We start from the raw sequence: 21,694 nt of genomic DNA, 5'->3' as shown, positions 1-21,694 counted from the left end.
CCTCAGATTCAAGCTTTGTAAACAGTTGTTGTTTTGCCAGATAGTGTCCTATCCTAACAAACCATATCAATAGAAAGCTTATTTCCTCATCTTTCAGACGTTGTCAAAATCTCAATTTCGAAAAATTGACCCTTAAAACTGGTTTTGTCATCTTAGTTCTTAGATTACTTAGATTACTTGGCATTTAACATTCCCTTCACGTTAGTGTAACTTCTGACTCACGCAGCATTTGATCGCTTGATCACGTTTCAGTTGACTCCCACATGAAAATTTTAACCAGTGCCGCAAAAAGAGACGGAGAGCATCACAAAAGAATGAGAATAAACTGTAACAACTTCTGATTACATTTGAGGAAGCTTTCTATACGGTGATTATCCTTTGAGCGGCGTTTTGTTTGCCTGATGAGAGGCGTGATTGTTCGGGCTCCAGGCTCTTCATTAAAGAAATGCTTTACAGCAGAGACGCCCGTGCCAGCACCTTCCCGCATCTCAGAGTTGAACCCGTTCGTTCTTTTTACTTTCTGCTCCTAAAACCAATGAGCATTTGGAAGGCATTCAGGCTGAAAATTGCCTTTTCTGCCACCACTATCATTTGATTGGTATTCCAGCTAATAGACATGCAAATAAAACAGAGGGTGCATTGCACTTCAGACAGAAATGTGGCACTTGGTCAATAACATTATGGAAATGTTGCTGCTGCTTCTCATAGTCTTTGTCTGAGCGTGATAGCACCGCCCGCCAAAGTGCACAAGGGCCTTAAGTTGAAGAAATTACTCTTCGCTCCCGAACATTTCTCTATAGCAGCACTTCTGTCCATTGGCCTTGATTAATATGTCAGTCTCATGTTGAAGCGCACGTTCCCTGTCATTGCGGATGTAATGCGTTTGTGAGAAGTGTTTTATTGTATATTTCAGGCTGAACTCTTAAGTGGTTCTGCTGGGAAAATTTCATTTCTCCCATCATGATCACTCTACGGTGAAACAATCTGCAGCTTATGGCTCTTTGTTTGTTAGAGGACATGTTTGGCTCTATAGAAAATACAGAGCCAACAATTTCATACAGGAAAATATTATTTAAAAATGTTTTATACATGTAACAAGGTTCAATAATAGGATGGAAGGAGGAGTGAACCGGCCAACATTTAAATAAAGTTTAATCAAAATAAACAAACAATAACACGGAAGTAAAAGGCCGGCAGCCATGTCACGGTCTACTGCCGGTCATTAGAACATAAACACAAACTTAAATATGTCCGGGCCCGGTCCTCTCTCGTCAGCATGTCCGTCGCTCTTCCACTTATGCTCCCGATTTCCTCTGTGAGATATGCGGGACCAGTGTGCGCACAGCTGATTCCCACTATCACTCACGCCACCGGCCCTGCCTCACGGCTCCTGTCCCGCCTTCTTTACCACAATACACTATATATATATATATATACTACATACCACTTTTAGACCCATATAGAACCTTTTTTGGTGCTTCAGTGGTTCTTCCGCTGTTCTTTGGGACGACTGAGGTGCTATATAGAACTGCTGAAGAACCATACAGGGGCTTGACAGGTTCTTTATACGGAAACCATTTTTTATAGTGTATTTGGTCAATTACAGACAATTTCAGCATGATTGGAAAAAACATACAATATTAATGAAAATACTGTGAAATGTATTTATATATATACTTAAGATTACAATATTAATAATACAAAATGGAAGCAGGTAGTGCTTTTGGAGCAGTGTTAACATTTTGGGAAGTGATCTATATGATCAGACAATAAATATTTAATGATTCATTTATGATTATTTCACTTTTGTTTCAGGTCATCATATATATTTTTAGATGTGATGTATTTTTCATTTAAATTTTGTATTTTAAGATTAAACGTCTGGGTCTGGTAGATGCATTAAAAACATTTGAAAAATAAATAGTTTGAAAAATTTGACCTTTGTGCAACAAAAGAGAGAAGCTGAGATATGTTACTTTGAATTAAAATCAACCCCTGGGGCTCAAAACTTCCATTTAATAAAACGCCTTTCTGCACATTGAAATTCATTTCCATCATGATAAAATTCACTCATTCTACTAAAAACTAGGACTGTCACTCATGACATATGGAAATACGTGAATGACATTTTGGAGGTTTAGATGTGCTTTTGATGATGGGTGGGTGGCAAAAACGAGCTGCAGGCCGTAAGCTTTCTGCCATCTCTTTCAGAAGGTCAGGGCTGCCCCCTGCCTGGGCTGGCTGGGACTCTGACTTATCTCATCTGCAGAGAGAGGGAGGGCTGCTCGGTTTGTCCTGCCCGGTCTGTTCTGTTTATCGGACCCGTGCTGTTTAACACCACGCCAGAACTATACCCCTGTCAGGTGGCTGGGCATTTGCCGTTATTGCTAAGAATATGACCCTAAATTCACATGCAGGCTATTAACTTAAGCGGATCCTCTGTTATGGTTTCTTCCAATATTTGATGTTTTGGGGTGTGCAGAAAATTTATTTTTGATAAAACATGGATAGGAACCTGTTTCCATAAGCTACTTGATACATACATTTTCAGTGGTTTTCTTCTAAATTATGAGTTGTTTTTGCACTTTTAATCCATGACAAGACATACACTGTGTCCATACAGTAGATTTTAGAGAACACCCTATTCCTAATGTTATTTACCTTAGTCCAGTGCTGCAGCTGTCGAGCCCCCTTCCTCCCACTCATGAATGTCCCCCGCAGGGCCCTGCCCATGCCATATATCCTGAGAGACATGGCCACAGTTTAGCCTCTGCGAAGAGGGGATCATTTTACCAGACAAGAATTTACAGTTGTGACTCTCTGTGAGCCCTCTGGCCCTGGATCCATCCCTCTCTTAGCATGCTGAGCCCGGCCAATTAGGGCTCTAGCTGCTAGTACTATTTACACATGCCTCCACCTCACGAATGGATAGCAATGAAGATGGCGTTGTGCTCGGTCTGAGCAGAAGTGTGTGTGTGGAAAAGGGTGCGTAGAGTATGTTTTTATGTTTCTTTATGAGTATGTTTCTTAGATATGAACGTAGGTCTACGTGTAGATGTATAGTATGTTTTTTCTATTTATTTTTAATATGTATATTTTGTCAATAATCAAAAAAAATTGTTCCATTACAAGAGTTTGAAACGAATGTGAGAATGTTTTTCATTTTGAAAGATGCTTACGAATGTAGTGGTTCAATGTTTTTTTATTACTATTATTTATTTTCTGTCTTTTTTTCCCCTTCTTTCATTTTGGGTGGGGGGTACCACAAGTAAGGGATAATGTACAGGCAGCAGGTTGTTATCGCAGAAATAAGCCCCGACAGCGTGATCAGGAGCTGACGCAAAACTTATCACACTGAAGGAGCTTATTTTACGAGAACAGCCGGCTGCTTGTACATTACCCCGCTTATTACACGGCTGGCTACTTGCCACATGACAAAAAAACTGGACATCAAATGTGAATTTGAAATATTTTATTAGCTCATATTGCAGACCTTCCGCGAGGAAATGCCATTTAGTTTTTAATTTTAGAGTAAGAAACTTTGTTCAAACGTCACGAACAGGCAAATTGGTTTCATCATTTGTAAATTTAATGTTGTATGTTATTAAAAGACATATTTATAATTACTTTTTGTCTAATATTAAACTGCCCCTCTCAAAATGATCTGCAGCATCCTGGTTACAGGGTGTTATTGGTTTTGAGCTGTTGATATTTGAAAATAACAACCCTCGGAATGTCACGACTGGCCAATCAGAATCAAGCATTCAAATGAGCCATGTTATAAGATAAAATTATATATAAATATAGGGTAACACTTCAGTATAGGGGGCAATTCTCCCTAGAACTTATAAAGCACATATTCTACATCCCTTATCCTACCCAATACCTAAACCTAATAACTACCTAACTGCCTATTAATACGCAACAAATTAATTGGTGGGAAAAGTCATAGTAAATGGTTTGTTAACAGCGAGAATTGCCCCTTGTAATGAACTAGGTCACACTTTATTTTAAGGTCCAATTCTCTGTATTAATAAACCATTAACTATGACTTTTGCCTCTGTAAACTACTAATTTTTTGCTTAAATCATAGTTTGTAAGGTAGTACTTAGGTTTAGGTATTAGGTAGGATTAGGAAAGTAGAATATGGTCATATTGAATGTGTGCTTTATAAGTACTAATAAACAGCCAATATGCTAAAATCTAATAATTAACTAGTGAATAGTGAGAATTGGTCTCTATACTAAAGTGTTACCCTGAACTGTGATATAGAATTATGTTTTTATAACATCGGAATGTAAAAAGGTAAGGTGTGAGAGGGGATAGCGGGAGCATTCTGCTTTGCAGCCCTCAGGTGTGTCTTAAACACACTTCTTTAGTTCAAACAACTGCAAGTGGTTAGTTTGCCCCTGTAGTGTAGCTGTTTTTCACCTTCTGACATTGGTAGAAGGTAGAGTGCATTTTATGAATGTATTTATTTATGATATTCTGTTAGATATTTTATCTTATATTCTACTTTTTCCCGCGTTTTATATGTTTTACATTTTGTGTATTGTTTGCTGTGTTAAGTGGTAGATACATCCTGTGTTTTTGTGTGTGATTATGGTGTATCACGGGCTCAGTTTGCCAGCCATGATCACAGATTGGTTGTGGTTGTGGCTGTGGCTGTGGTCATCATCATTGAGTATTAGGCCATACCAGAGCTGTGTCTGTCAGTCAGGTGTTTTAGGCTCCCAACACAACTCTGAAATATGAATAAATAAACCTAAATGCACGTTGTACCACATTCTGCTTAGGAAATATTAAGATAATGTGTGTGAAAATATTTTTGAAAAATGGTTTATATGAGTTTCTGAACCAGTAGTAGTGAATAATAAATTTCACCTGATCTGTAACATTCTACACTTAACATTTTAATACAATTATTATCCTAAATAATTGTTAAATTAGATTCCCATAAATTATCTAACCATAAAATAAAATGAAGAATTGAATAACCATAAAATATATGATTAAAAACAGCCTTACCTGTCACTGTGCAGACTGCTCACCGGGACTGTTGAATCAGGACTTTGATGCAGGACAATCAACCAATCAGGAAGCAGCTTCTAAATAATTGAAAAAGGAGGGAATAAAGAACCCTTTCCCAGTACACAGAACCATTTCAACAGAAAAAGGATTCTATAGACGACATGGTTCTTAAAGAACCTTTCAAGAACCATATTTTATAGTACAACAATTGATATTTAAGTTCAGATTCTTTGGTAACATTGCTTTTTTGATAAAGGAACATTTGGTAAAAGAAGATGCATAACAGATGCAGAATTTTTTTGTTACTTGCTTGCTTCACAAACTTACATCTTTATGTAGGACTAATTTCCTCCTCAAGCAAACTTACCAGAGATCTTCTCCGTTTTCTCTCAGCCGCTAGCATCCAGACCATACTGAGAAACGTTTTTGGAAAAAGTAAGGCAAAACTTGGATATTTACGTTCCCTTTGTTGGTTAAAAATATGTGAGAATGTGACTTTGAGGGCATGTAATGATCTGTGTATTGTGTGTGGCTCCTGCAGGTGAGAATATGGGGAGAGACCATTAAGCTATCATTAAAACCTAATCATCATTAAATGAGAATTTGTTGTCCCCAGGTCCACTGATACTCCAGCAACTAATCATAAAAACATAATAAAGGTCAATTAAAAAACAAATGTCATTTTAAACACCTTGGATGCCACACCGAGGACCAGAGGCCCTCACTCTTGTTATGATCCAGACGATGCATTTTTCTTCAGCATGGATCTTGTTTGTCTTTTTTTTATTATCTGACATAGAGCAATGGGACTATACATGTTCACTGAATAGCGCCTAATGGATAACAGATGATGTATTCTTTTGGTCATATCTGGAGTGTGGTTTTGTTGCTGCAGTGCAATCCAGAGAACAATCTGAACAAATACGCTCGCGCACACACACATTCATCTAACAGACAGAAACTAGATTTCAGTCACAGAGGGTTTGTGGTTGTTTTGAAACACTGCCTTATTCCACAATGTATTGTTGTGTCGTATCAGCTATTTCCTTCAGGGAAGTGACAGGTAGGTCCAGAGAGATTGAGATCCAGTGAGAACAATGTCACCTTATACAGGGTCTCGATTTCGACAGAAAAACGTGCAGTTTCTGGTTGCAAGCTTCTTTATTAGCTGTAGAACTTAATGTCAAGGACCGTCTTGAAGTCAGTATAAATCCAAACATGACGTGCAAAGCCATGCGCACGGCAAACATACAAACAACCCAAACTTGCCTCTGGTTTAAGGAGGGGTCAATATTTGCTAACCATTCATAAGAGACAGTTTATTTTGAGATCATTTTTTTTACAAAAAGAAATACATATGTAACACTTCATTTTCTCTCTCAGTCTTTCTCAATTTTATACTTTACTATTTTGCTGTGCTTAGAAATACGGAAACCATTCTTACATCAGAATGATGTACATTGATACTTTTACGCTTGTTTACATGTCATTAACTATTGATTGTGATGACATAAGTCCATCCTTTTGTTTTAGTTTTCACAAACTTCTCCATCAGATGGCTAAGACAAAAATTCAGTCATTCACAAAGTGATACTGTAGAGAAAATGCTCTTAATTTTCTTTATTCATGCTTTCAGTTGAAAACCTTTGATCACTAAATCATTACATCTTTGTAAGTCTCTCGAAATTTAGTTTGAGTCCTTTGAATTCAAAACTTCCATACAAATACAACACAGACATTATGTCTAGTCTCTGCCTTTGTTAGAGAGGGAGTTAGGGGCTTTGGTCCCACTGAGTTCCCATTGAGTTGACCTAGTGTCTTTGTTACGGACCTGCTGTTTCCAAGGTCAACAGACATTTTTTTTAGTAAGAGATACTCAAGCATCACAGACTGTAAGTGTGCCACAAATTCAATGTAAACTAGGCGACCTCTTTAGCATGTGTTGAGCATCAGACACTTGCTGCGGTTCGGATAATATATTCAACCATTATCAATATTATGCCACAGGAAAGATAAGTTGACCATTATCATAAAATATCTTTGATGTAAAATCTTTGATAGAAGAACAAACATCTAAAATAAGAAAAAATAGCCATCATGTTTAAAGTTGTGTGACTGCAGGTTTAGCACATGAAAGACTCGCTAACAAGATGATGTAAACAAGACTGCACGAACACTTGAACTCAAGAGAGACGAGCAAATTCTCAATTTGAAGACTGCTGTTGTTCTTATGGAAATTATTTGCAAATTAACGCACAGCACTGTACACTGCATACTGAAATTTGGTCAAATGTGCTGTCAGTTGTAAGGTCGTATGCTTTAATGCGGCACATGAAGTTACATTTCACCCTGCACAAGTAGTCACAGTTGTTTATCGACGTGAGCATGACATGGTTGCAAGTTTTCTCATGGATTGGATTAGTAACACATCAACACTGCATGAATAAGAAGTTTGCTATAGTGTTTGTAGTCTGAAGAGAGCGCATATGGGTCCACCGCGGGCGTGCAATATATATATCATGAGCATCTCTGTGTGCAGGGAATGAGTTTAAGCCCTGTGGGTAATCACACTTCAGCAAATAACTCTTCCCGGGGGGCTTGTTTGCCTTAAAAAATGATGTTCGCTCAGTTATTTCGGATTATATTAAAGTAAATGCTCATTTTTTGGACGTGTTGTGTTTGGGGTCGTTCCTTGACCATTAAACCACTGTCTATGTGAATCTTGCTTTATAATCAAACTGTGATTGCAATAATGCGTTCAGGCCATTACATCAGCATGGTGGCATCTATATGGCATCCAGCAAGGCGTGTATAATTGAAGCGTGATATGAATCTGTGTACTGCACAAAGTTCACAGGGAGCTCAGGTAAGTAATTCTGTGTGGAATTAAGGAGCTTAGCTTGTGCTGACTGAAATAAAGCGTGAACGACACTTGAAACTTTACTTGAGAAAATCAGTTGAGGTGAAGCACAAGCTTCCTAGGCAGTGTGTAATGTGCATCTTTGAAAGCGTTAAGTCAGCAAATGGGTAATTTTACCTGCTTGATGAATCAGACACCTGCGTAGCCTTAATATAATATCAAGCTAGCCACATTTAAAAAAGAAAAAGTGCTCTTTTATGAACTTGTTTGGGTTCATTTTTAGCTTTGCTGCAGATCGGGCTTAAGAAAAAGGATGTGTTTGCCATAACCTTGTTTGTATTTATTTATCTAGACAAATGAAAGTACTCTTAGGCTTGTAAAAGAATCAATAAGCACCTTAGACATGTCCCCTAAGTAGATTGAAAGGTTCTCTTTATGTCTCACGAAACCTCCATTTTATTCAGTTCACTCGAGAGGCATCACAGCCCCATGTGTCTTTATAAGTATTGATTCAGTACCTGGTACAGCAGTAACCACAACACCGAAACTGCGGTTGAGTATCTATGTATACACTTTTCTGGCAAAGTTCACCTATGAACTACTCACCCTCTAGTTATTCCAAATATACACGGAAATGCCAAATATTACAAATAAAAGAAGAACAGTGTAAAAGATTATTATGTACATAATGTAGACAAAAAATTTGGCAAGGCCTGTAAGGCCATTTCCTCTCTGGAGAAGCGTCCAGTCTTTGCTCTTGCCATGTAAATAGCGAATCCGCCATGACTCGAGTTGATTTACTGCACATGAGTCCCAAAACGCACCAATTACTCATTAAGAAATAGGGACAACCCTTTTAGATCATTTTTACCTTTGTTTAACTAGCAAAAGTTGATTCAGACACGACCTAAGTGCACTTGCGCTGTGCTCTTTAGTTTGTTATAATGGGCACTGTGTATTATTTCTATTGGTGTAAACGAATAACAAGTTCTTTTCTGTGAAATATTTTTCGATAGTTAGCTCTATTTCATTGTATTTTACATTCAACATTTGGTCACACTTTATTTTAAGGTAAGCGTAACCAAACATTGTAGGCTGCTTGGTTAAAATAATGGTTCCTTTATATGTAAAGGAAAAAATGAAGAGACCACTTAAAAACCACTCTCTTTTTTCTAACTTTAGCCTACTATTTGTGGCTATGTGTAAAATGATCATTTTCATTTCATTCTGTGAACATTTCTACCAAATTCAAAATGAAAATGCATTTATTTGCAGAAAATTGAAAAGGGACACATTGGTCAAAATAACATAAGATGCATTGTTTGCAGATCTTGAAAACTCAGATCTAAAATCATGTTTAAACAAAACAGTACTAATGTGTCTACATGTGATTAGCGACCAGTTCGAAATGAATATGGAATAAGACACATTATCTGCATCAGCATCTGTATACTCTAAAGCCCGCCCGACCCTGTAAATACTAAATTATAGTATCAGTTGCTTTGACTGGAATGAATGCTTCTTAATGCTACTTTAATAGCGCTCAACACTCTTATTCGGAGCAATTTGGTTTGTCAATGTGCATTTGTCGAGTCAGTCGCCCGATTATTTACGGTAAATCACATTTAGAAGGTTAACGATAATGAGTTCAGATAATCTCCTTTCTCTCTAAACACAACTTTGACCCCTGTGACCTTTTTGAGCAGGTAATTGCATACACAGCACACTTCAAAAGACCTCCTCGAAAGGCAATAATCACTTTTTGCATCCTCTTGCCACCAGGACGAAAAAAAGCTAATTTCGAGAGGGAGCTTCTTCTAGAATAGGCTAAACTGCTGTAAAATAATCCCCCCCCCCGAATACATATATGTGTGGAAGGCAATAGAGTGTTGTGTAACAGAAAGGTTTAGTGACAGTTATTCATAGATGACTGTACCCCACTCCAAAATCTCTGTTGGAAAATGAAGGCTCCTAAACAAATTTGCTCCGAGAGCAGGATTAGGCTCACCGTTTCTCTGTTTTAATGAGGCGGAATCAATGGAGCATGCCGTCCATATAAATCCCCATCGGCTTGCTAGAAACCGTTTCCTTAAACTTAAAATCTTTGGGCCTATTAGTTTGCCGCCCGAGAGCTGCAATCAGCGCTAAGGAAAAGCTTTGATACGGCCGAGACATCCCTGCCCGACTGTGCTGATTCTTCTCTGTTTTTTTTTTTCCCGCTCTGATTTATAGCACATTACGACCCTCCTCGCCCGCTCCCCCTCGCTCACCCTACATAAAAAAGTGCATATTTTCCCAGCCCTACTGCAACAATTTATAAAGCACATATGGGACTAATGATGTTCATTTGCCCTTATAGGTGGTATGTGTGAAAAGACTCAGTGGAGATGTTTACCAATATCTCAGTGGAGCTCTTTGATTGGGTATATGGTTTGCCTACATAGATGTAAAAATACCTTTGACATCCTCTAATGCTCCTGGAAAATCATGAGCAATGCAGATGACACACTGAAGAAGCACTTCTGAAACGATTAATGTTACTTGTTTGATTTTATAACTGTGAAAATGATTTTAATAGGACTTGCGGGTGTTGTTTGAGCACACTAGTCACAATAAAGTAATTAAAATAGTTTGTTTTTAAATTCTTTATGCAAAAGTGACACAATTGTTTTGTGAAAACGCTTCTAAGACTAATATGTACACTGTTATTCCTGAAATAAAAACGATGTTCTCTTTGTTTTTGTTTTCATCGCAGATGGAAGAGACGACCGGCATAACCTAACATCACTGCTGGTGCAGCCCATCTCTGCCTCCTTAGCAAAACTGCTGCTCTCTGCCCCTGCTATGGGACAGGGGAGACCCTGCGTCCCTATGGCCATGCACTCAGCCTCAGGTAAGCCCCGGGTCAGAAACTGGACTTTCAAAGACCGCCTCTTTGCTCCCGCACATTAACACTGATCTTGGCCTCCAAATCACCTGGCGTTCAAGATAACCTTGAATGCAAAGTAAGACTAAAGTGTTAGATGTAGTGTATGTGGAATGCAAACATGTATTTCTTTCTTTCTTCTGCAGAACACAAAAGAAGATATTTTGAAAAAAGTTGCTAACCGAACAGCGCTGGCACCCATTGACTTGCATTGGCTTTGTGTATACAAAAGGAGTCAATGGGTGCCAGCGCTGTTCGGTTAGCAACTTTTTTCAAAATATCTTCTTTTGTGTTCTGCAGAAGAAAGAAAGAAATACAGGTGTGAAATGAAAACAGGGTGAGTGAATGATGACAGAATTGTCTTTGTACATTTGGTGATAAAATTAAGGCTTTTTACTGTATGTTACATTCATATTTAAATGTACATACGCTACGAATCTGTTAATCGTCATTTAATGCATGTTAATGAAGTTTTTATAAAAATTATTGGGTACACTTTATATTAAAGTACAGTAATAAAGTACAATTTATCATTAACTACTTGCTTATTTCACGCATATCGGTTGTATATAAGTATGTATAAAGGACTATGAATGCCATATTCTGCATAAGCTTATTTTACATCCCTTAATCCCTCCCAATACCAATACCTAAAAACGAATTTATAAGCAGTCATTAAGAGTTTATTGAGACAACAGTCGTAGTTAATAGTCAGTTAATAGTGAGAATTCCAAAGTGTTACCAAATTCAATTCATATTGTTAAATTCTCAGAAACTCACCTGCCAGTTTTTTTAGATCTTCCTTTTCTTTTTTATTTGTTAATCCTCATATCAGCTCTGATCTCTCACACTGAATCTTTCATATCTGAGATCTTCATTAGTCACCTCGGCCTCATGCTGGTTTGGGGATTTAACCATCAAAAGCAGTTCTCTGAGCGCATTACTGAATCAGTCCACCTGCTGGCCGCTGATGCTATGACTCCTTAAGAAAGCGCCGGCTTTTTTGATTTATGTTTCACGGTGCGAGTGTAGTTTCTGAATGTGTCGCAACGCCAGCAAATTATGTAGGGTTCACATATCATCTTTAAGTCACCCTCGCTTTGGCCGCCCATATCCGAGGTCATTACACACATCAGTCAGTGGGTGCCTATGGGACCTAATTGAAACCACGAGAGGAAGGTTGGTCAGCAGCCTTACAGCGCTCCCCCGAATGCAGGGCTTTTAGAGAGGTCAGACGCAACATACAATGTGAGCAGCCACATTTGATGAAATAAAAATGACAGATGGAGGAGTTGACATGCATTGGAATATAATTGGATTTAAGTGGGCTGACCCACAAGGAAGGGCCATTCGGTGGGGTGATGTTTTTCATCGTATAAGATGTAGTTTTGCACATTGACCTTTGTCTAATAATGTACTTCATAGAAAGTCTAGTATAGGTTCATTGTTAGTATGTGAGAATGACTGAACATTTTATGCAATTATGTTTTAAAATAACTGATTCCAGTCTGTTTGACCATGATGTTGGGTACGATAGATCATGCTACACTTTATTTCTACATTCTTAATACATTTTTAGTTCAAGCTTGATTTTATTATTTTCGTTACAATTGTGGCATGATAATCAAGGTTTATTTTTTATAAACAACCAAGAAATAGTTTAGATTATTTTCATTCTATTTATATTGCAGAGTTCCTTTGTTTTTCAATTTACTAAATCCAAACAACTTTTTGTATATATCCAAATAAATGTAATCATATATTTTTTTAATTATTATATATTATTTAATGCCTTTATGTGGTACCACTGTAAAAAAAAACTGTTAAAACTGTAATATTCTGGCAGATGGGGTGCTGTAAAAATACTGTAAATGTCTAAAAAGTTGCTATCCGAACCGCGCTAGCACCCATTAACTCCTTTTGTATAGACACAAAGCCAATGCAAGTCAATGGGTGCCAGTTGACGACATTATTCAATATATCTTCTTTTGTGTTCTGTAAAAGAAAGAAAGAAATACAGGTGTGAAATTAAAAGAGGGTGAGTAAATGATGACAGAATTGTCATTTGTACATTTAGTCATAAAATTAAGACATACAATTGTTTTGATGTTGCTTTACACCCAAATTGTAAATTCTTAATCTTTTTCTGTAATTTTACATTTTGTCACAGTGTTAAATGGATAGTTCACACAAAAATAAAAATTCTGTCATCATTTACTCGCCTTCAAATTTTTCCAAATCTGTATACAGTACATTTCTTTGTTCTGATGAACACAGAGAAAGATATTTGGAAGAATGCTTGTAACAAAACAGTTTTTGGACCCTATTGACTACCGTCGCAGGAATTTTTTGTTGTTGTTCTGTTAAACACAAAAGAAGATATTTTGAAGAATGTAGGACGGCAAAAAGTTCTGGGGCACTTTGTATTTTTATTTTTTATTATGCAAACAAACATATTATTTACAGGTGACAGATAAAATACAAAATAACCAAGGTCAACAAAACATACATGACAGCCAACGTGATTTGTGTGTGTGTGTAAGTGTGACTAGGTGTTGAGAGTCGGGTTATATAAACAAAGAAAATACATAAAAAGAGTACAACAAATTTGATTTTCTTATTAATAAATAAATAATAACAATAAATAACAATATATATATATATAAATGTATATATATACAGTATATATATATATATATATATATATATATATATATATATATATATATAATAGTAATTAACTTAATAAATCCGAAATGAGGGGGAAATTGGAGGATCAGGAAGAGGACGAATACCGATAATAGTGATAATAATAATATTAATGGTAGTAATAGTAGTAGTAGTGACGAAATAATAAGGCTGTAAGGCAGCCTCTGGGCCCTCTGTGAGCAAGGCATAAATTAGGCCCAAAACGAGCCATCAAAGAGGCCCAAATACCCATACACCAATCACATGCCACGCTTACCCTACATATGTATATGTATTGTTGAGAAAATGATACATTAAAAAGGCGTTAAAAAGTTCTGGGGTACTTTTGACTACCATTGTATTTTTCCTACTATGGTAGTCAATGTGGTCCAAGAACTGTTTGATTATAAGCATTTGTCCAAATATCATTCTCTGTGTTCAACCAAACAAAAAAATTAACAAAGGTTTGGTACCACTAGATAACGAATACTTCATGACATAATTTTCATTTTACTATCCCTTTAAATTATTCTTGACAATTCTCTCAGATTTAACAGTTTCCCCCACGTACAGACACACACGTGGCCCTAGTCACTTAGACATACACCCACATGTGCGCACACATAAACACTCTCTGAGCTCTGATTCAGCTTTCCATCTCTGCCCCCCCAGCTGTGCATGTGTGCAGAAAGATGTGTGCTGCAGATTTTCATGAGGGTTATTAGTCTCTAATTCCCGCCTATTGAGTGAAAATCGTTTCTTATCTTTTGCATGGTCGCCTTGGAGACCCCATCACCGTGGCGGAACCGTTGTCTTGGCTTGAGAGGCAGTCAAGGATTTAAGGCCCTGGTGACAAAATGAAAGGAAATGGGCTTTAAGGCAAATCCTCAGTTGAAGTTCTATCGCGGCCGTTTAGGAGGTTCGATATCGGGGTGATTATTGGCTTGCTCGCTGTTTTGGTTTGCTAGATTGGGATGCCTACCAAACACACAAGTTGTTGTCTTGATGCTTGTGTTATAATTGTCTTTTTCTGTTTGCTAATGGTCTTTAAAAGGCTTCATGAATGTGAAAGCACCTAATAGAGCGAGATTTATCTGACAAACCAATTGTAGCGCTAACCTCTGTGTCTGTGAGTCACTGCTTCACGACAGCATATCGTTTTAATAACCAGTCATTTCTTTCTTAAAGTATTAGGGGAGCTTGTTGCCTATCGGCAAAAACCTACATTCTACATCATGTAAAGAACATTGAGTGAAAATATATACATTATATCTTCAGTACTGACTGAGGAAGACCATGACAAATATTTAAATGAATGTTATGGAAGCAAACTTCCAGCTTTTCTTTGACAAAATAATGAAACGTACTGAACTTTCAATGATCTTTTGATTTAAAAATGTATTCGGAAACACTCAAATGGATATAAACTAAGATCATTAAATGCTGTAGAAGTATTGTTAATGGTTTGTTCATGTTAGCTAACATTTCCTTGTTCTGATGAATACTGAGAAAGAATTTCCTATGGTAGTAGTCAATAGTGGCCAAGAACTGTTTGGTTAAAATCATTCTTCAAAAATACTTTCTCTGTGTTCATCAGAACACAGACATTTATACAGATTCGGAACAACTTAAAGTAATACTTCACCAAAAAAATGAAGATTCTGTCATCATTTACTCACCTTCCAGTTGTTCCAAATGTGTATACATTTCTTTGTTCTGATGAACGCAGAGAATAATGGCTCGTAACCAAACAGATCTCAACACCTATTGACTACCATAGTAGGAAAAACTACTTTATCTTATTTTGTTCCATTGAACACAAAAGAAGACATTGTGAAGAATGTAGAACAGCAAACAGTTTTGGGGGACTTTTCACTATACCATTGTATTCTTCCTTATATGGTAAAAATGAGTGTTGAGATCTGTTTGGTTATATTGCTTATTCCAAATATCTCCAAATAACAACTCGAAGGTGAGTAATTGCTGACAGAATTGTCTTTTTTGGAGGCAGCGTACTGTAATTGTTATTCGTAAAATAGTAGCAAGTATCGCTTTTGGTTAAGGAACGGGGCACGTTTCTTTGGTAAGTGTGTGCGACTGTAAACCACTTACTGGACCATGGGCTGCTACAACTCGTCTTCTGTCACCAGCCCAATGTCCAGGAATCAATGTCCGCCAAAAACCTGCAGTGGCAACATGAACACCATCGATCCTGCGGAGAGGGAGGGCTCGCCTCCCCTGACGCTCACTCACCCCCCTTTTTCCTCACGCTGTGAAAGCTCCCAGCCGTGAACCGCTCCAGCCTGGTCCCAGGCCTGCACCTCTCTTCCATTAACCGGATCAAACGCTCCGAAGCTAGTAATCTGTGCTCTATTGATTGGACCGAGCTTTGACCACTTCTGAGGTTTCAAATCATTTGTTTCCATCTGTCTCCTCTTTCTCATTCCATTCCCTTTCAATTAAGCCTCACTGTATCGCCCTCGATCTGCTCTAATTGCGTCCGTGTCTCCCTGCCCGGGGAAATGAGACGTTAGCCGCAAAAATAGTATGCGAGCCTATCAAACCTGGAGGCAGACTCTCCCTCCTGCACATATTAAACACTCTGGCATTGTATGGGAGGCTGATCGTTTATTGTTCATGGCTTTGTAATGTGTGTCTATATATTCCTGAATGGTATTTGTTCGTTATTGTGTTTGTGTGTGTGTGTTTTTGCCAGGCGGTCAGATTCATCATCCATTTATTTACCGTAAAGAAACGAAATCGAAAAAGAGGGCGAATGGGGTCCAAACGCATTAGTACTTTCTTTGAATGCCTGAGCTTTTGTTCTGTTCTGCTCTGCTCGGATGAAATCTCATACTATAATAAATTTCTATGCAATTACAGCTCGCTGGTAGAAGACTGTATGGAATAGCTTTATCGAAACACACCCGCTCCTTTAATTATGATGATATTGATTGCGTGTGAGAGTAACCTGTCCGATATCGGTTTTGTTCTTTTTCACACTTTGGTTTAAACCACATGGGAAATAAAACAGCACAGGGTCCTGTGCTCTGAAATATGTTCATATAATATGAAACATGTCAACATTCTGTTAAAAAAACCTTATGACAATAAATCAAATGCCCATATTTTACAGTTTTTTTATAATAATAATAATAGTAATCACGATTATTGCTGTTGTTGTTATTATTGTTATTATTATTTAGTAGGGCTATAATTATTATTAGCATTAGCATTACCTTTCTAAATTGGGGACAGTAGGAAGTTATCTGCCATATTGTAAGCTTGTGAAAAATTGACCTGCTCCAAGATGGCAGACACATGTGGTGTATGTGGAGTGGTCAAATATGGAATCTATACATACAGCATCTATGGATGCTAGCATTGCAGAATTAACAAAACATTTCCTTTTAAATAAACAATATTAGCTAATAAACTCTTGTATACAGATAAGAGTTGGGTTGAAGATTGGGTCTTAAATAGGGGTAACACAATATTTGTATTGCCAGTAACCACGATACAAAAACCATGAATATTGATATTGTGTTAATTCTACACACAATACCTATCATTGCCTTTGCAAACTCTCTCTCTCTTTCTCACTCTCTCTCTCTCTCTCTCTCTCTCTCTAATTCTTTTTGAATTTGAATTTTAAGTGTGATTTGTTGGCCAAACAAGGATAAAACACAAAGTAGACTCTAAAAATGATATTTTTGTAACCCAATAGTTCTCATTGGTCATTTCTGTAGCAACCAAGCTAGTTGGGTTAAAATTGAGCTGCGTATGGGATTGTTTTAAATTTCAACGGTCGACCGGCCTCACTGCTGACGGACGAGAGGTAAGTTAATATGAATAAAACATATTAAATGTGCATGTGTGTATATACTATCAACATGTTTGTATGCAGTGTTTTTTCATAGCAATACAAACGCACATCTCTGTCGACTGTTTTTATAATCTGCATGACTGTCGACGCCAACACTTGCTTTTTATAACAAACCTATTTCAAGCATAGATTAAAATAATTGTTTGGCACGCCCCCTCACCTTGTTTTCATTGTCCAAAACTTTAAGGTACCATGTTTTAGATATTTGGCGGCGCACTCTGGTTTTAGAACCCAGCGGAAGTGTCAGGGCTCCTGTCCGCTGCAGCGCTACTCAGTCAAAAAATTATAAAATAATAAATAACACGTTGGCATAGATACCCAAAAAATGTGTTATTTATTTCATAACCCAACAGTTGGGTTAAAGTTTTAATCAAATATTTTGGGTTAAAATAACCCAACAATGGGTCGGTGCTGAAGTAACCCAGCATTAGGTTATTTGGCTTATACTGTTATTTGTTCATAAAAAAATAATTAAAATAGATATCATGATAATAATGGTAGCATGAATAATTTGGTGAAAATCTGATATTGTGACAGCCCTAGTCTGAAAAAATCTGTTTATCATGTTTTTCTGCTTTTCTTCTCAACCAGCTAATTTACATTAACAGAACATCTTATTCTGGATCATTTGTAAAAACCTGAGCTGTCTACCTTTTCATTCTTTTCCTGCAAGATCGCTTTCTCGCTTTGCTCACAGCGAGCAGCTCACCTCTCTCAATACACTGTAACCTCTCATACCCATTGGTGATTAATGGGCAAATCTGTCACACCGCGACCCGTGTGCACGCCAGCACTTTTAAACACTCCCTTAGAACTGCATATACATCTTGTGCTCCTTACCCAAAGTCATTTGTGCTGTTGTCAGATGTGATAAATGGGGTCCGTGTGCTGTGTGAAGCCAGCTGCATTTTTAGAGTGAATTTGATTACTTTCAAAGTGTTAAAAAAACGTGCATTAGAGAGTTGTGTACACAAAGCTCCAGCGTAGGTGGCGTTTGCGTTTAAGTGCATCTGTGCTTCCAAACCTCATCTTTATTTCCCTCTAATAATCACATCTCCAGCATCTTATAAAAAACTCTCGCTCTGTGCCTCAAGGCCAGCACATCTGCTCGGTCTCTGAGGCTTTTCTTAAAAAGAAATTCTCAATTCTGCAACCTGGAGAAAGTCCACTGTGGGGTTTCACATCTCCACCTGAGCGGTGTCGCTTTGAGAGGCGAGGAAAGTTATAGAGAGAGAGGCCTGGGATGTCATCCAGGACCAGGTGCTTCTTTTTATCCGCTGAGATATCAGCTTCATTTAAATTCACTCCATCGCGCTGAGCCTTTATGTGCAATTGGTAGGAGCATCAGTGAGCGGTAGCGACACCTTTTAATGCTGAGTTTCTGAATCTCTAGTAGCATTTATTTTCACCCCTACTGTTTCCATGCAGAATGCAGAGGGACGTTTAGATTGAGGGATGTCTGTTCGCTGCTCTGCAGTTCTTGTGCATGTGATAGGATGTATTTGACAAGAGAGAATGTGCTAAAAACGCACCTTCATTTGCAAGCACAGACTGTGTCGGGCCACTTGGGGAAAGAGTATTCATTTGGGACCTGGAGTCAACAGAGGACCTCTTCTGAGTTGAATGTAGATCAGTGATCACATTAAGGCTTATATGCGGGAAGACAAACGCAATTGGTTGATGTTGCTGGGTCGGGTTAGTCAGAATTCACAGAATACAACTGAGCAATGGCACTGTGTAGGCATGTTTTTGAGTAATGTGCAAGGTTCATTTTTAGTTGTCTCTATATTAAACTGGCATCGGAGAAAGTATTTTACCATTGTTTTCAAATTCCTATCGTATTTTTTACTGTTAACTTTAAAAATGACTACAAGACTAATTTCTATTTCAATTTCTCTGATTCTCAGTGAGGAAAATTATAAATCTTACCATTGAAAACCAGGCAGCCTTCAAGACGGTGCAAAATGTCATCGGATATCTCAAAGGCAAGACTAATCCAGGTAGGACTCCATTACATGACAGTGATCATTTTTCTCCAACGTGCTGTGTTTCTCCAAAACAAAAGTTATATTTGGTATAGCTCAGAGAGCTCAACATATCATAACCTTGGTCCTATCTGACATTTTTGTCAAAATGAAGTTAATTCATATTCACATACACAAGTTCACATATTCTTTTCTGTGACAACTTACATTACGTGTTGTGTTGTTTCTTCGTGTTGTACATTTTAGGACTTTATTTGGTTTTACTCACAATTCAAATGGAATGCAAACATTTCGCAGTCCAATATCTTAAACGTGCTCAGAATGAAAACAGAACCTTATGGGCTCTATTTTAATCAAATAACTTTTATTGTCATAATGATCTAAGCGCTTAAAATCAGGGCACAAGTGCACTTAGGGTATGTCCAAACCCACTTTTGCTATTTTAAGAAGGATAAACGGTCAGCGTGCCAGGTGCATGATCTAAACCGGTTGCCCCTATTCTCTTAATGACTCATGGGTGTGTTTTGGGCAAAAAAATGCAGTAAACCAATCAGAGTCTCATCTCCCATTCCCTTAAAGAGCCAGTTGCGTTCGTGCCATGGCAGATTCGCTATTTACACGACGGAGTGGGCGCATCTGTTCATGCGCGAAGTTAAAGCGCACGATCAGACCATCTGCAGAACTATACGATATTTTTATCTTTATGTACACAATGATAATCTTTTACATTTAATCTATTTTATTTGTAATATTTTGACATGAATGTGTACTGCTCAAGTCCCTCTGTGTGTAATAAGCAGAATGTATGCGCGTTGTGCACCCGCCTATACCTGCATTTCCTATCGTGCTCTTAAAATAACGAGAAACATATTATACCAAGTTTGAGTTGGTCCAAACATTCTCTCCTTCGTTCGCTAAAAATGTGAGAGTCCGAAGGGTGAATAAAGCCAAATTTGAGCCCGAGTGCTGAAACAGCTCTTTTTCCTCATTGCGCTATGACAAACTAATCTCCTAAAACAAAGCTGCCAACACTGTCCAAACGCAGGTCACTTTGCTGCCGAAAATAGTCTTTTAATTACCGACTACTATTTTCACCTTCAGAATGATTTAGCCGTACGTCTGATGTAATGAAAGCATTTAATCTCTCATCCACACCCAAGACTGTAAACGTCACCGCTTCTGTGCATTTAAGCCTTCTGTGATTTACCTTCTTGATTTACGTTGCATTTCTGACATAATTGGTTGCTAGGTCACTAATTGCAAATCATAAGGTGTTCTTCTCCTTGACTTTAGCCGTTTTAATAATGTTTACTCTCTTATTTATGATTTGATGTCATCTTTATAACTTCCCCAAAGACTGTGCCAGCCCACCTGAGTTCAGGTGGGTTAAAATATTCTTCATTTCATCACGCCTGTCAACTAGTGTTTTTTTATGCACTTTGAGCTGTCAATCAAAAGCGGCCCAGTGACACGCTGAGTTTATCATCCGCTGTAAGTGAAGCATATTGCCTGCAGCTAATTACATGGGCTGTTGTTTCTTTTCCTTTTCTGAGAACTAATTTATATGTGCGAGTGCGACTTTATTCTACTCACCCAGAAATCTGAAGAGGTTCAATGTTTGTCTTAAATTAATGATTCGGCATTTAGTTTAACATAGTGTTTGCTGCACTGCTTAGCATCGCTTTAAAAGAGTGTGCGAGAGTGGAGAGATGCAAGGAGTGTGAACATACTTTCCTGCTAGTTCAATACTTGTTCATTTTTTGTTCGTGAAGTACACTTTTAAATATACTAGTATACTAGTTTTGTAATTTTCATTTAGTTTTACTTACCGGTTTTAACCTCCGTTCTCTGTTTCATTAGAATGTAGAAAGGTATTTTAGATTTAACTTATTTATATTTATATAATTCAATTAAATGAAAACTACTCAACAGTTATAGATTCTTTGCGCAGGTCTTCTGGAAGTTAAGTTTAGGCAACATAACGTTTGTTTATGTTGTTGCCTCTGAAACCATCTATAGGTTACTTTCATATTCTTTATTTTATATATTATATTTATCCAACCTAAATTTGAACATATAATAAGATAAAACTTCAAACCTCAAAAGTCATAAAATGTAGACTGAAGGTATACTTTATTCATTTTAGTCAAAATTATGTATACAACAGCGCACTGAAAATAAACTTTTTTGTGAGGGTCGTGGGCAACTATGACCCAGCCGTGTGAGGGCTACAGTATCAGTAAACAAAAAAAGATTCACAACCGGCTGGCACAGTGCTAGTGACAGAATTAATCAAGTTTGTCCAACCGCGAGTCAGT

General features: G+C 37.6%; 1 protein-coding gene across 1 annotated transcript in view; it reads left to right on the top strand.

Moving 5' to 3' along the window:
• Window positions 1-21,694, top strand: part of LOC130410292 (inactive N-acetylated-alpha-linked acidic dipeptidase-like protein 2) — a 174,673-nt gene that overhangs the window by 94,446 nt on the left and 58,533 nt on the right. Inside the window, exons 6-7 of the mRNA XM_056734890.1 lie at window positions 10,647-10,784; window positions 19,299-19,391. Coding sequence (XP_056590868.1) covers window positions 10,647-10,784; window positions 19,299-19,391 — 231 coding nt within the window. The remainder of the gene's footprint in view (window positions 1-10,646; window positions 10,785-19,298; window positions 19,392-21,694) is intronic.

This window comes from Triplophysa dalaica, chromosome 21 (genome assembly GCF_015846415.1).
Source record: "Triplophysa dalaica isolate WHDGS20190420 chromosome 21, ASM1584641v1, whole genome shotgun sequence".
NCBI lineage: Eukaryota > Metazoa > Chordata > Actinopteri > Cypriniformes > Nemacheilidae > Triplophysa > Triplophysa dalaica.
Note: the sequence above shows the minus strand (reverse complement) of the source record. Positions and strands in the feature narration are given on the sequence as shown.